This window comes from Anoplopoma fimbria, chromosome 23, assembly GCF_027596085.1.
Source record: "Anoplopoma fimbria isolate UVic2021 breed Golden Eagle Sablefish chromosome 23, Afim_UVic_2022, whole genome shotgun sequence".
Classification (NCBI taxonomy): Eukaryota; Metazoa; Chordata; class Actinopteri; order Perciformes; family Anoplopomatidae; genus Anoplopoma; species Anoplopoma fimbria.
Window position 1 is genome coordinate 5,759,662 of NC_072471.1, and position 12,777 is coordinate 5,772,438.

Consider the following 12,777-nt stretch of genomic DNA (forward strand, 5'->3'; position numbering starts at 1 on the left):
AGTATCAACATGGTAAACATAACATTTCATCCTTTTCAAACTTTATATTCCTATACATGTGTATTTCATAATAATCTATTCACAATGTATTCCTCATTAAAACAGTGTTTTTAGTTATGAGGTATCTGGGCAGACTCTGTACCTGACAGCACAAACTCAGGGCCTTTACCTCCTCCTCTCTCCTTTACGTAGAAAGGGGGAGGAGCTACATCCCGATGACGCAATGACGTCTTCTGCGTGACGAAGGAAACCAGGAAGTAAAAGTAAACAACGCACAGGAAGACGAAGAATGTTATGTGGCGTCAGTCATCGATGCTCATTCGGAGTCTGTGATGTTTTGTGATTCATAATGCGTGAAGGACTCGTGTCCCCATAAGGACAGGGACCCGGGTTAGAGACGGGCTGGACACCGGTGAAGACACCCGTGGAGCTGGAGAGGACTCAGGTGCTGCAGCCGCTAATGGAAGCTAGCTTGATGAGGCAATTTCCTGTATTATTTGAATTTGTTATATTCCTTTATTGATCCCCATGGGGGGAATTCAAGTGTTGCAGCAGCTCAACTACACAGACACAGACAATAAATACACATACTATACAACTACACAGACAATAAATACACATACTATACAACTACACAGACAATAAATACACATACTATACAACTACACAGACAATAAATACACATGCTATACAACTACACAGACAATACATACACATACTATACAACTACACAGACAATAAATACACATACTATACAACTACACAGACAATAAATACACATACTATACAACTACACAGACAATAAATACACATACTATACAACTACACAGACAATAAATACACATACTATACAACTACACAGACACAGACAATAAATACACATACTATACAACTACACAGACAATAAATACACATACTATACAACTACACAGACAATAAATACACATACTATACAACTACACAGACAATAAATACACATACTATACAACTACACAGACACAGACAATAAATACACATACTATACAACAAAAAACAACAAAATAAAGATAGAACACATACTATACAACAAAAAACAACAAAATAAAGATAAAACACATACTATACAACAAAATAAAGATAGAATTTGTTTACGGGATTCAAAAGCCCTCGAGACCAACACGTCCTTGAAGTTAGGTTTCTGTCCAGAATAAAACATCACCTTGCCTCCCAAACACCCCCCAAAAAAAAGACTTTATTGTATTGCATTTGGCTTATTTCTCACTCATTTCCTTTCAGATTGAGCCATGTTAGCCATCAGGTCGTCAGAGGAGGAGTCCACGGAGATGGAGGAGATGGACACCTCTGATCCCAACTGGTGCTGGTTCTACCTGGCTGAGTGTGGAGTTTGGCACATGTTTGAGGTAGTTCACAGTTTACCCATCACAACACACTTTGATGCAGCACTTGTTCTCTCTGATTGTGTGCAACTGAGAGACAAAAGTCTGCAGGATTCAGTCACAGATCAGCTCTTCTTTGGTTTTAGTCAATGAAAAATGTTCACGTGGAATCTTTGGTTGGCACGAAAGATGATGACACCCTTACTGTGAATCCCATTTCAGTGTTAATCTGCATATAAATTAAAGCAGTGCTGCAAAAATTATTTATTCAATTTAATTGATCTGTGCATAATAAATTAATTGTTATATAAAAGTTATTCTTTCACTGCTTTTATTGTCCTTATTTTGTTGGAAGTCAAAATAAATGTGATGTGGGATGATGTTACCATGTGCTCTAGGATATTATTTAACATTACACATGTTGTTGATTAATCTGCAGATTCACTTCTTGATTGTTTGTCTATGACATGTTATTTGGTGGTGAAAATGCAGCCTAATGTCACATCTTCAAATGACTTATTTTGTCTGACCGACAGCCCCACGATACTCAATTTACTATCACATAACATCACAAAAAAATACTCAAACAATGAATCAATTACTTAAATAGCTTTCTGTAGATAGACCAAACAACAAATCAACTAATTGTCTCAGCTCTCTGTTAGACTAATTTAAATTTCTCAATCCCCCCCCTGTCAGATTGATCCCAGTGCAGCCTGCTCTGTGACTAGTGCTCAGATTGAGCAGTGCTACAGCAGAAACCAACGAGGTGTCATGGAGTTCTACACAGCCAAGTACACCTACAGACTGGACTTCTCAGGTACGATGAGTTAATTAAAGAGTTAGTTAAAGTTATACGAAATGCTCGTCATCAGACAGCGAATATTACAGCCCTGAGAATTATGACGGCAAAGTAGTGAAGATAAGTAGGTAAAGATTATGAGTCAGGATTAACCCTATTGCAAAAATTGTGCATGAATGTGAGTTCCTGCGGCTCTAATCTTTGTTGAATTACTCACCAGTGATGCGACAGATAAATGTAACAACAGGGAAGCAGCGGCCAATCAAACGCTCCCTCCACTCCGCAACTGGCTTCAGGTAAGATTTGACGCTCAAACACCCAGAATTTTTTTGTTGTTGACTTCAACTGATCCCTTCATCTATCAAGGAAAGGATATTGTAGCAAGCGGGTTGAAGATGGGAGTAAAGAGAACATGCTTTAAATCAAATGACAGGGTTCAAGCATGTGTCAGCCTCAGGAATCTAAAGTCCTACCAGCTCCACAGGGAGATGGCCTGCAGCTGACCCTGACCTTTGGTCTCTCTAAAAACACATGAAGGAAGAGGATTTCTGCATCTGGAAAAAAAAATACCTTTAGAACAGGGTTTCTGTCTTCATTACAAGCTTTTTCTTATTGACGTTGGTGTATTGACATTAAAGCAAATGAACTTAGTCTTGTACTGCTGTAACAATTGAATCACTGAACCCTCTCCTCTCTCTTTCACTTATTCCGTCAGGTTTATATGTGATAATCTTGCTTTGCCTGTTCCGTGTCATTGGGAGAGAATAAATACTGATGAGCCCTACCAGGTCAGTAAAATAACAGTCTTACTATTGTTAGTATGACTTTGACTGCTTTACCTTTTGTGTGATTGTGTTTTTTCTTTTTTTTTTAGCTTATCCAGCTCGGGAGAGACACCTATGAGTTTAAAGAAGTTGCCAGACTGTATGAAAGGACCATGGATCATCCAATCAAATCCATCCAGAGGATTCAGAACCTCGACCTTTGGGAATTCTTCTGCAGGTAGACACTCATTATATTTTTGTAAGTGGACAGCACAATGCCCAAAAGTGCTTGTTTGTTAGCAGAGCCTCGGCTGTGATGATGATTTTAATTTGAGTACTTTGTCCAGCCCCTACCAGAGACAAAAGCTTCTCTTCTGTTAAAGTAAATCAAAAATAATTAAACCTAATTTAGACAATCCTCACCTCCCTGAAACATTAAATAGATTGTGATGCCATGTCTGATACCACACTGAGCCACAAAGTGATGACCAGTACTCTGTGTCCTGTTGTCATTCATTGGTTCTCCCCCAAGGAAGAAAACACAGTTGCGAAAAGTCAAGCGCACATTGGATATTGAGGAGCGAATGCTGTTTCACGGCACAGGACACAGCAACATACAAGCTATATGTACATTTAACTTTGACTGGCGGCTGACAGGAAGCCATGGCGATGTCTATGGCAAAGGTAGATCCATCTGTGTTGTGAAGTGACAATCATGAAACAAATCGCAACATTTGTTTTGCTGTCTGATTTTTAACATTTCATTCAATTTTCACTCCCCACAGGAAGCTACTTTGCCCGGGATGCCAAATATTCCAGTAAATTCTGTCACACCACAGGGAAGCACAACACCACTCTGCAGAGACACGGACTCGCCCCACCAATATTTGCGACTGAGCCGCCCTACAAGACCATGTTCCTGGCCAGAGTGATTGTTGGCGAATACACGGTCGGTCATCCCATGTACTGCAGACCGCCGTCTAAGGATGCCAGCTTCACCAACTTTTATGACAGTTGTGTGGACGATATGGCCAATCCAAAGATTTACGTCATTTTTGACAGCAATCAGATTTACCCAGAGTATCTGGTTGAGTTCTACTGAAGACTAAAAAAGAAGACTTTTTTTTTTTTTTTTTTTTTTTATAGAGGCTTGATCTCAAACATGGAAATATTTCAGATACAGAATCAGATGACAGGATGAAAATTGGAAAAAAAAAAAAGGCGGCTTAAGGACATTTGCCTTTTCTTTCAGTCCGATCCAGTGCCTAACTGGAGCATGGGTCATCTAAAGTGCCTTTGGGGATTTGGAAAAACAAGAAGACAATAAAGACTTTGTGTACAGTTTGTGTACTGTACAGTATATTCTAAGACAGGCCCTCGTGGTTGGAATGTTCCAGCGACATAAAAAGGATGAAATGCCTCCTAAAGATCAGTCTTTGTGGCAATTTTGTATTAAATGCATACATCTGTGCTTGCTTGTTCAATATCTGTGCCCAGCTGTTGTAAAATAAGAGTGGAACTTGCAGCCTGTAGGTTTTAGGTGATGTCCTGCCATCGGCCACAGCCCCTCCTCCACATCCACAGTGCCACGCATGAGCTTATTTACAAGTCATGTAGACATAATTCCAAATGACGAAACCAAAAACCTGCAACACGTTCCCGCTCACTCATTCAGCACCTTGACCTGTCAGTTAGTGACATCAACATCTGTGTGTACTTAGTACAACGTATTATGTAGGCATGGATTCTTTGTTTTGTTTTGGTTTTATTCAAAAAAACGCTTCTACCTCTGCATTTTTTTAAACCATGCATCAGTGCACTTTTCCCCCTTTCCATGAAAGGTTTTGTATTTGTGTCACAGTGACATAAAGTTGTGATGTCTTGTTCACTTGTGGTCCTTTAGCAATATGTTTCTGTGTAACTTTTTTGACCGTTGACTTCAATCTTTAAAAGACTTGACAATGGCCGTGGTTGGATTTTGTATGCGTTAGCACCCAAGTTCATTCCAAACCAAAACAAGATCAGCATCACATTTGACTTAAAACCATCTGAGTGTGATGTCACCACCTGCTAACATGTTTCTTTAAGGAATAAGCAGGTTCTCTTTGCACCTGGTGTAAATCTATCTTAAAAAAAAAAAGAATGTAGCCAGCACATGTATAGTACTGTAATGAAAATTAACCACAAAATGTAATATTGCTTTGCAGTGTGCATTTGTTCAATCCATTGAATGATTGTGTGTTTTTGAGAAAGGAGAATAACTAAATGTATCAGTATCATATGTGCCACAAGGTGGCGTAACAGTGCAATGATGGATCACAACTCTAGAGACAACTAAGAGAAACAAACAGATGTCATCAGTCATACCATTAGAGATGTGTGTGAGTTTAGAGTGTATGAAGCTATATGTGTGTGTCTGTAATTTGCACATGTTACAACTAATAAACTTTTCAACGTAAGCATATGAAATTATTTCTTGTTTAACACATTTCAGAGTAGGAAAGTGAAAATAAATGATCTTGTGCTGGTAACGATGTCCTCCTCTTCAAAGTGAGGTAAGCCAGCCTACCTCAGAGGTGTGGCTATGAATAGCACCTAATTTGTATATGAGGAACACCAATGTCAACTGTATCAGCTACCTGCGCAAGTCAGAGAGAGGAAGGCCAGTTTTACCTAAATCTAACTTATTCATTAAGCTTTGTTGTGATATATTACATTTTTGTCAGAAGGATGTGGGACAATGAAGCAGTGGAACCGATGGACACATCAGAAACCCCATTGTCTTGGTATTACATGGCAGACTGTGGAAGGTGGCACAGATTTGAGGTAATTTTTTTCTTAATCTTCAGCTCAAAGTCTGTCATGATGTAGATCATCAACTCTATATGTTACCTTACATCATTATGGAGCAGAATGTCTGAGGTATAACTAAACATTTGTTACCTTCTGTCCATCAGGATGACCCTGATAACCCCCTGAGAAGTGAGGATATTGAACAATACTTTGGAAGAAACTCAAAAGGGGTGTTACATAAAAGTTCTTCGAATTGTCACATCAAGATTGATTTCTCAGGTAGCCTATGTGAGTACATATTTGTGTCCTTATTTACCTGTAAAAAACGTAGTTGACATGAGTTATGTGTTGTTAAACAGCAATGTTGTGGACCGACTACATCACAGGAGGACAAAAAAGTATCCAACGAGGCTACAACATTGGAAGAAGGTGAATTGAGATTTAAAACACATTAAAATAACAGAAGATTTAGATCATTGATATGTCAGTTTACTTTCTTGAGTTATGAAAGTGAAAGTATAATGGAAATTAGTTTGTCTTTCCTCCCACAGTTGCTCCTGCTTCAGTGCTCCTCCTGTTCTCTGGGAAAGGGTTGACCCAACTTGTCCGTACCAGGTGACAATGACTGACTACATTTATTGAAAACTATTCAGTAAAGCAAGTTGTGAGCAAAGAATTATATGGCTCGATTACAGGCATCCTTGAAAACACAATCAGTTAGGACAACAGTGGAGTTAGTAGTAAAACATTTCAATGTTTAGCAATTAGCTTGCTACAGACTGAATTATTTATATTCTCACACATTAAAAAAACAGATTCTGTCCTCTCTGAAGAAAGTCACAATGACTTAAATTACTATTATTAACAGCATTTTATTATTGCAAACATTAACAAGGACATTAGCAAGCTAGATTTGCGTTAGCCCCTAAATTAGCTGAGCACAGTTTCTTTGAAATACTCATTATTTTGAATGAAAACATAGAAAAAATAAAGTATAACTAAGTAAAATATAAATGGTAATACAAATTTTAGATTTTGGTTCAAGTTGTCTGAATTACGCATAGATATATGTTATTTACAGATAACATTAGCATCTTTTTTTGGATTAGGAAAAAAAGAATTGCAAAAAAAGTGGTTAAAAATCTTTTTTATTTTGCAGCGGATGGAATATTTTTCTCATCCATATGGTTAGAGGAGTTGCTTGGAATTTATTTGTCAGAAAAAGTAATGTTTATACTTTGAATCAGATTACATGTCTGTCTAGCATGGTAGCTAATAGTAAAATTCCCTTTTACACCAAGTTTAAAAAAGATGACTCTCAACATAGTTGGCATTTGTATTAGTGTCATTTATAATTTTAACCAATTTAGAGAGTTACTTTGGATAGAGAACCTTTTTAATTTTTCAATTTATTTGTGCCATTGATGCATAAATCAAATCTATAGTCTGAATAACTTGTAGAGAATACTGCCACAAAATTAACTAATTTTTGCAAATTAAATATCTGATAAAAGCATAATTTTATGGTCACAAAATGTACTTTTTATGAATGTTTTTACTTTTAGTATCTTTATCAAAAAAGAAACAGACAGGCATTTGGATTCAAAAACTATGATACCTATATTCTTTAGGCCCAGTATTATGATTTAAATGTGTATTTTTTATACATTTTACAGTTAATCCCTCTGAGTGAACTCAGAGCTGAGTATCAGACTGTGGCACATTATGTGAAGACGGAGGGGCTGTTGGGCAATTCCATTGTATCAATCAGCAGGATACAGAATATGGATTTATGGGACATGTATTGTCTGTAAGTATCTCTTTGAGTTTGTCTCTCTCCATTCGCTTCATCATCATCCTTGTACTCAAAACCTTCTGTTTATGTCAAAGGAAAAAGAAGCAGTTAATGAGAATCCAAGGTGTCAAAGAAATTCAGGAGAAAAGACTCTTTCATGGGACCAAATTACCAAATGTTGACAGCATTTGCAAGTATAACTTTGATTTACGGTTGTCTGAACAAGGCTGTTATGGCCAAGGTAAGTTAAATGACTAACATTGTACTATTTATAATATATATATAGTATAACTGTAAATGTAGGTCTGACTGACCCGACTTCCTTTTGTTGTTATTTAGGAATATATTTTGCTAAACATGCAACATATGCGGACCGCTACAGCTTGAGCAGCACGGATCCATTGCCGTTTTATGGCGGGGGGGCACAAGGTCGACAGGGTCAAAACACTAAAGTCATATTTTTGGCTCGAGTAATGATCGGGAAATCAACTGCTGGACAAATGTATTTCAGAAAACCTGATCACGGAAGTATCGAAAACTCTCATGACAGCTGTGTGGATGATGTCACAAATCCCAAGATTTTTGTTATTTTTGATCCAAATCAAATATATCCAGAGTATTTGATTCAGTACAATTGAAGTCAAAAGAAGACCTTGAGCATGTGCAATATCAACATGTCTACCTTACACTAGAGGTTGAATTTTATCACTTTTGTTTTGAATACGATAACGCTTATGGCCACATTACACAACTTTCTCTTAGATCTTAAAACAGAGGAGCTTTATAAATAAATTTCTTATCAGAGCCAATAAAAAAAACTACGTGTGTTTTTTTTCTACTCCAATTTTGTATCAGCTGTATTATTACTGGGCTTGAGTTGATTGTGGTTTCAATGACAACGTTGGACCACATGCCAGTTTTTCAAAGGGGTTTGTTAATTTCCTCAAAGACTTGAAACGGAGCCAACTCCGTAAATCTATCTTAAAATAAAAAAAAAAAAGTAGCCAGCACATGTATAGTACTGTAATGAAAATTAACCACAAAATGTAATATTGCTTTGCAGTGTGCATTTGTTCAATCCATTGAATGATTGTGTGTTTTTGAGAAAGGAGAATAACTAAATGTATCAGTATCATATGTGCCACAAGGTGGCGTAACAGTGCAATGATGGATCACAACTCTTTGCATTTCCTTGTAAATGCAGACAACTAAGAGAAACAAACAGATGTCATCAGTCATACCATTAGAGATGTGTGTGAGTTTAGAGTGTATGAAGCTATATGTGTGTGTCTGTAATTTGCACTGAGCTCCTCTCTCCTCTTCTCTCCCTCCATCTTTATGTATTAATCTCCTATTTATGCACATTACTGATTTTGCTTCTTCCCCGGAGTCCTTGTGCTTTCTCGACTCGCAGGTTCCCAGGAATCGGGGTTATATCTGGACTGTCATCGTGCCACCTGCTGATGCCCTGCTGACACCCACTGCTACTAGCACTATTATTATTAGTCACATTACTATTACTATTACCTGTACCATTATGCATATTAGCTTTGCTTCCACCCTGAAGCCCTTTTTGCTTTCTCGCCTCGCAGGTTTCCACGAATCGTTGTGGTCCCTGGACCGTGGTCGTGCCTCCTGTTGTGACCCGGCTGACACCCACTGCTACTTCGATTATTTCTATTAGTCACATTACTAATACTATTCCCTATATCATTATTTTAATTCCACTATAGTCATTGCTGCTTTTATTAATCTTCATTTTTTCCTTCGTTACTCTGCTTACTACTGTGATTATATGAATAATTTATGTCATATACATTGAATGTGTTGTATCTCTGTTATGCTGTTCATTCTGTACACATGACATCTATTGCATTTTGTTCATCCTGGGAGAAGGATCCCTCCTCTGTCGCTCTCCCAGAGGTTTCTTCCTTTTTTCTCCCTGTTAAATGGTTTTTTTAGGGGAGTTTTTCCTGTGCCGATGTGAGGGTTCCGGGACAGAGGATGTTGCATGTGTACAGATTGTAAAGCCCTCTGAAGCAAATTTGTAATTTGTGATTTTGGGCTATACAAAATAAACTGAATTGAATTGAATGTTACAACTAATAAACTTTTCAACCTAAGCATATGAAATTATTTCTTGTTTAACACATTTCAGAGTAGGAAACCGAAAATAAATGATCTTGTGCTGATAACAATGTCCTCCTCTTCAAAGTGAGGTAAGCCAGCCTACCTCAGAGGTGTGGCTATGAATGACACCTCATTTGTATATGAGGAACACCAATATTAACTTTATTAGCTACCTGAGCAAGTCAGAGAGAGGAAGGCCAGTTTTACCTAAATCTAACTTATTCATTAAGCTTTGTTGTGATATATTACATTTTTGTCAGAAGGATGTGGGACAATGAAGCAGTGGAACCGATGGACACATCAGAAACCCCATTGTCTTGGTATTACATGGCAGACTGTGGAAGTTGGCACAGATTTGAGGTAATTTTTTCTTAATCTTCAGCTCAAAGTCTGTCATGATGTAGATCATCAACTCTATATGTTACCTTACATCATTATGGAGCAGAATGTCTGAGGTATAACTAAACATTTGTTACCTTCTGTCCATCAGGATGACCCTGATAACCCCCTGAGAAGTGAGGATATTGAACAATACTTTGGAAGAAACTCAAAAGGGGTGTTCCATAAAAATTCTTCGAATTGTCACATCGAGATTGATTTCTCAGGTAGCCTATGTGAGTACATATTTGTGTCCTTATTTACCTGTAAAAAACATAGTTGACATGACTTATTTGTTGTTAAACAGCAATGTTGCGGACCGACTACTTCACAGGAGGACAAAAAAGTATCCAACGAGGCTACAACATTGGAAGAAGGTGAAATGAGATTTAAAACACATTAAAATAACAAAAAAATACAACATTGATTCATAGATATATCAGTTTAGTTTCTGGAGTTATGAAAGTGAAAGTATAATGGAAATTAGTTTCTCTTTCCTCCCACAGTTGCTCCTGCTTCAGTGATCTTACTGTTTGCTGGGAAAGGGTTGACCCAACTTGTCCGTACCAGGTGACAATGACTGACTACATGTATTGAAAACTATTCAGTAAAGCAAGTTGTGAGCAAAGAATTATATGGCTCGATTACAGGCAACCTTGAAAACACAATCAGTTTGGACAACAGTGGAGTTAGTAGTAAAACATTTCAATGTTTAGCAATTAGCTTGCTACAGACTGAATTATTTATATTCTCACACATTCAAATTTTGGCTGTAATTTCTGTCCTCTTTGAAGAAAGTCACAGTGACTTAAATTACTAATAATAACAGCATTTAATTATTGCAAACCATAACAATGACATTAGCAAGCTAGATGTGTTAGCTGAGCACAGTTTCTCTGAAATATCATTATTTTGAATGAAAACTTAAAAATAGCAAAGTAAAATATAAATGGTAACAAAATTCAAGATTTTGTTTCAAATTGTCTAAATTACACATAGATATATGTTATTTACAGCTAACATTAGCATCTTTTTTGCATTAGGAAAAATATATTTGCCAAAAACGTGGTTACAAATTTTTTTTATTGCATATGGTTAGAGGAGTTGCTTGGCATTTATTTGTCAGGAAAAAATTACATATCTGTCTATCATGGTAGCTGATGTTTAAAAAAGATGACTCTCAACATAGTTGGCATTTGTATTTGTGTCATTCATAATTTTAACCAATTTACAGAATTGCTTTAGATGGAGAACCTTTTTAATTTTTCAGTTGTTTTGTACCATTGATGCATAAATCAAATCTATAGTCTAAATAACTTAAATAATCTAAATAAATTTTTGCAAATTCAAAATCTGATAAAAGCATAATTTTATGGTCACAAAATGTACTTTTATAAATGTTTTTCCTTTCAGTATTTTTATCAAAAAAGAAACAGACAGGCATTGGGATTCAAAAACTATGATTCTTATATTCTTTAGGCCCAGTATTATGATTTAAATATGTATTTCTTATACATTTTACAGTTAATCCCTCTGAGTGAACTCAGAGCTGAGTATCAGACTGTGGCACATTATGTGAAGACGGAGGGGCTGTTGGACAATTCCATTGTATCAATCAGCAGGATACAGAATATGGATTTATGGGACATGTATTGTCTGTAAGTATCTCTTTGAGTTTGTCTCTCTCCATTCGCTTCATCATCATCCTTGTAATCAAAACCTTTTGTTTATTTATGTCAAAGGAAAAAGAAGCAGTTAATGAGAATCCAAGGTGTCAAAGAAATTCAGGAGAAAAAACTCTTTCATGGGACCAAATTACCAAATGTTGACAGCATTTGCAAGTATAACTTTGATTTACGGTTGTCTGAACTAGGCTGTTATGGCCAAGGTAAGTTAAATGACTAACATTGTACTATTTATAATATATATATAGTCTAACTGTAAATGTAGGTCTGACTGACCCGACTTCCTTTGTTTTTATTTAGGAATCTATTTTGCTAAACATGCAGCATATGCGGACCTCTACAGCTTCAGCAGCACGGATCCATTGCCGTTTTATGGCGGGGAGACACAAGGTCGACAGGGTCAAAACACTAAAGTCATATTTTTGGCTCGAGTAATGATCGGGAAATCAACTGCTGGACAAATGCATTTCAGAAAACCTGATCACGGAAGTATCGAAAACTCTCATGACAGCTGTGTGGATGATGTCACAAATCCCAAGATTTTTGTTATTTTTGATCCAAATCAAATATATCCAGAGTATTTGATTCAGTACAATTGAAGTCAAAAGAAGACCATGAGCATGTGCAATATCAACATGTCTACCTTACACTAGAGGTTGAATTTTATCACATTTGTTTTGAATACGATAACGCTTATGGCCACATTACACAACTTTCTCTTCGATCTTAAAACAGAGGAGCTTTTTAAATAAATTTCTTATCAGAGCCAATAAAAAAAACTACGTGTGTTTTTTTTCTTCTCCAATTTTGTATCAGCTGTATTATTACTGGGCTTGAATTGATTGTGGTTTCAATGACAACTTTGGACACTAACTCACATACACACTACAGTCAGACTGATAACATTTAAAGGTTTGGTGCAGACTCTGTTAGCAGCACATACAGCACCTCTAAACTATTAACAAGCACTTTTCAACAGGAGCAAGCAAATCAAAACTTAACTCAATCAAGATAGAAAACTTGCCGCTGCGTCGAAACAGGTATTGTACTTTCA

At 36.8% G+C, this 12,777-nt stretch overlaps 3 protein-coding genes across 3 annotated transcripts; all 3 read left to right on the forward strand.

Moving 5' to 3' along the window:
- The first annotated feature begins 274 nt into the window (after window positions 1-274).
- On the forward strand, window positions 275-4,073 carry LOC129112589 (protein mono-ADP-ribosyltransferase PARP11-like). The gene is made up of 8 exons (XM_054624750.1): window positions 275-445; window positions 1,276-1,400; window positions 2,076-2,196; window positions 2,399-2,474; window positions 2,894-2,966; window positions 3,053-3,180; window positions 3,475-3,626; window positions 3,728-4,073. The coding sequence occupies exons 2-8, from the start codon at window positions 1,284-1,286 to the stop codon at window positions 4,042-4,044; spliced, it is 984 nt and encodes a 327-aa protein (XP_054480725.1). The 5' UTR covers window positions 275-445; window positions 1,276-1,283; the 3' UTR covers window positions 4,045-4,073.
- Window positions 4,074-5,591: 1,518 nt separating this feature from the next.
- Window positions 5,592-8,357, forward strand: LOC129112499 (protein mono-ADP-ribosyltransferase PARP11-like). Its single transcript, XM_054624624.1, has 7 exons — window positions 5,592-5,768; window positions 5,900-6,014; window positions 6,095-6,164; window positions 6,287-6,350; window positions 7,412-7,545; window positions 7,626-7,771; window positions 7,870-8,357. The coding sequence occupies exons 1-7, from the start codon at window positions 5,673-5,675 to the stop codon at window positions 8,166-8,168; spliced, it is 924 nt and encodes a 307-aa protein (XP_054480599.1). The 5' UTR covers window positions 5,592-5,672; the 3' UTR covers window positions 8,169-8,357.
- Window positions 8,358-9,841: 1,484 nt separating this feature from the next.
- Window positions 9,842-12,491, forward strand: LOC129112498 (protein mono-ADP-ribosyltransferase PARP11-like). Its single transcript, XM_054624622.1, has 7 exons — window positions 9,842-10,020; window positions 10,151-10,265; window positions 10,346-10,415; window positions 10,545-10,608; window positions 11,563-11,696; window positions 11,781-11,926; window positions 12,024-12,491. The coding sequence occupies exons 1-7, from the start codon at window positions 9,925-9,927 to the stop codon at window positions 12,320-12,322; spliced, it is 924 nt and encodes a 307-aa protein (XP_054480597.1). The 5' UTR covers window positions 9,842-9,924; the 3' UTR covers window positions 12,323-12,491.
- Window positions 12,492-12,777: the final 286 nt, after the last annotated feature.

Bases quoted from the DNA above. Each gene is read 5' to 3' on its own strand.
- LOC129112499 (XM_054624624.1), top strand. From the start codon at position 5,673: ATGTGGGACAATGAAGCAGTGGAACCGATGGACACATCAGAAACCCCA. The intron at 6,351-7,411 runs GTGACAATGACT...TACATTTTACAG, and splicing joins ACCCAACTTGTCCGTACCAG to TTAATCCCTCTGAGTGAACT. The intron at 7,546-7,625 runs GTAAGTATCTCT...TTTATGTCAAAG, and splicing joins TTATGGGACATGTATTGTCT to GAAAAAGAAGCAGTTAATGA.
- LOC129112589 (XM_054624750.1), top strand. From the start codon at position 1,284: ATGTTAGCCATCAGGTCGTCAGAGGAGGAGTCCACGGAGATGGAGGAG. The intron at 2,197-2,398 runs GTACGATGAGTT...ATTACTCACCAG, and splicing joins CTACAGACTGGACTTCTCAG to TGATGCGACAGATAAATGTA. The intron at 3,627-3,727 runs GTAGATCCATCT...CACTCCCCACAG, and splicing joins TGGCGATGTCTATGGCAAAG to GAAGCTACTTTGCCCGGGAT.
- LOC129112498 (XM_054624622.1), top strand. From the start codon at position 9,925: ATGTGGGACAATGAAGCAGTGGAACCGATGGACACATCAGAAACCCCA. The intron at 10,021-10,150 runs GTAATTTTTTCT...TCTGTCCATCAG, and splicing joins GAAGTTGGCACAGATTTGAG to GATGACCCTGATAACCCCCT. The intron at 10,609-11,562 runs GTGACAATGACT...TACATTTTACAG, and splicing joins ACCCAACTTGTCCGTACCAG to TTAATCCCTCTGAGTGAACT.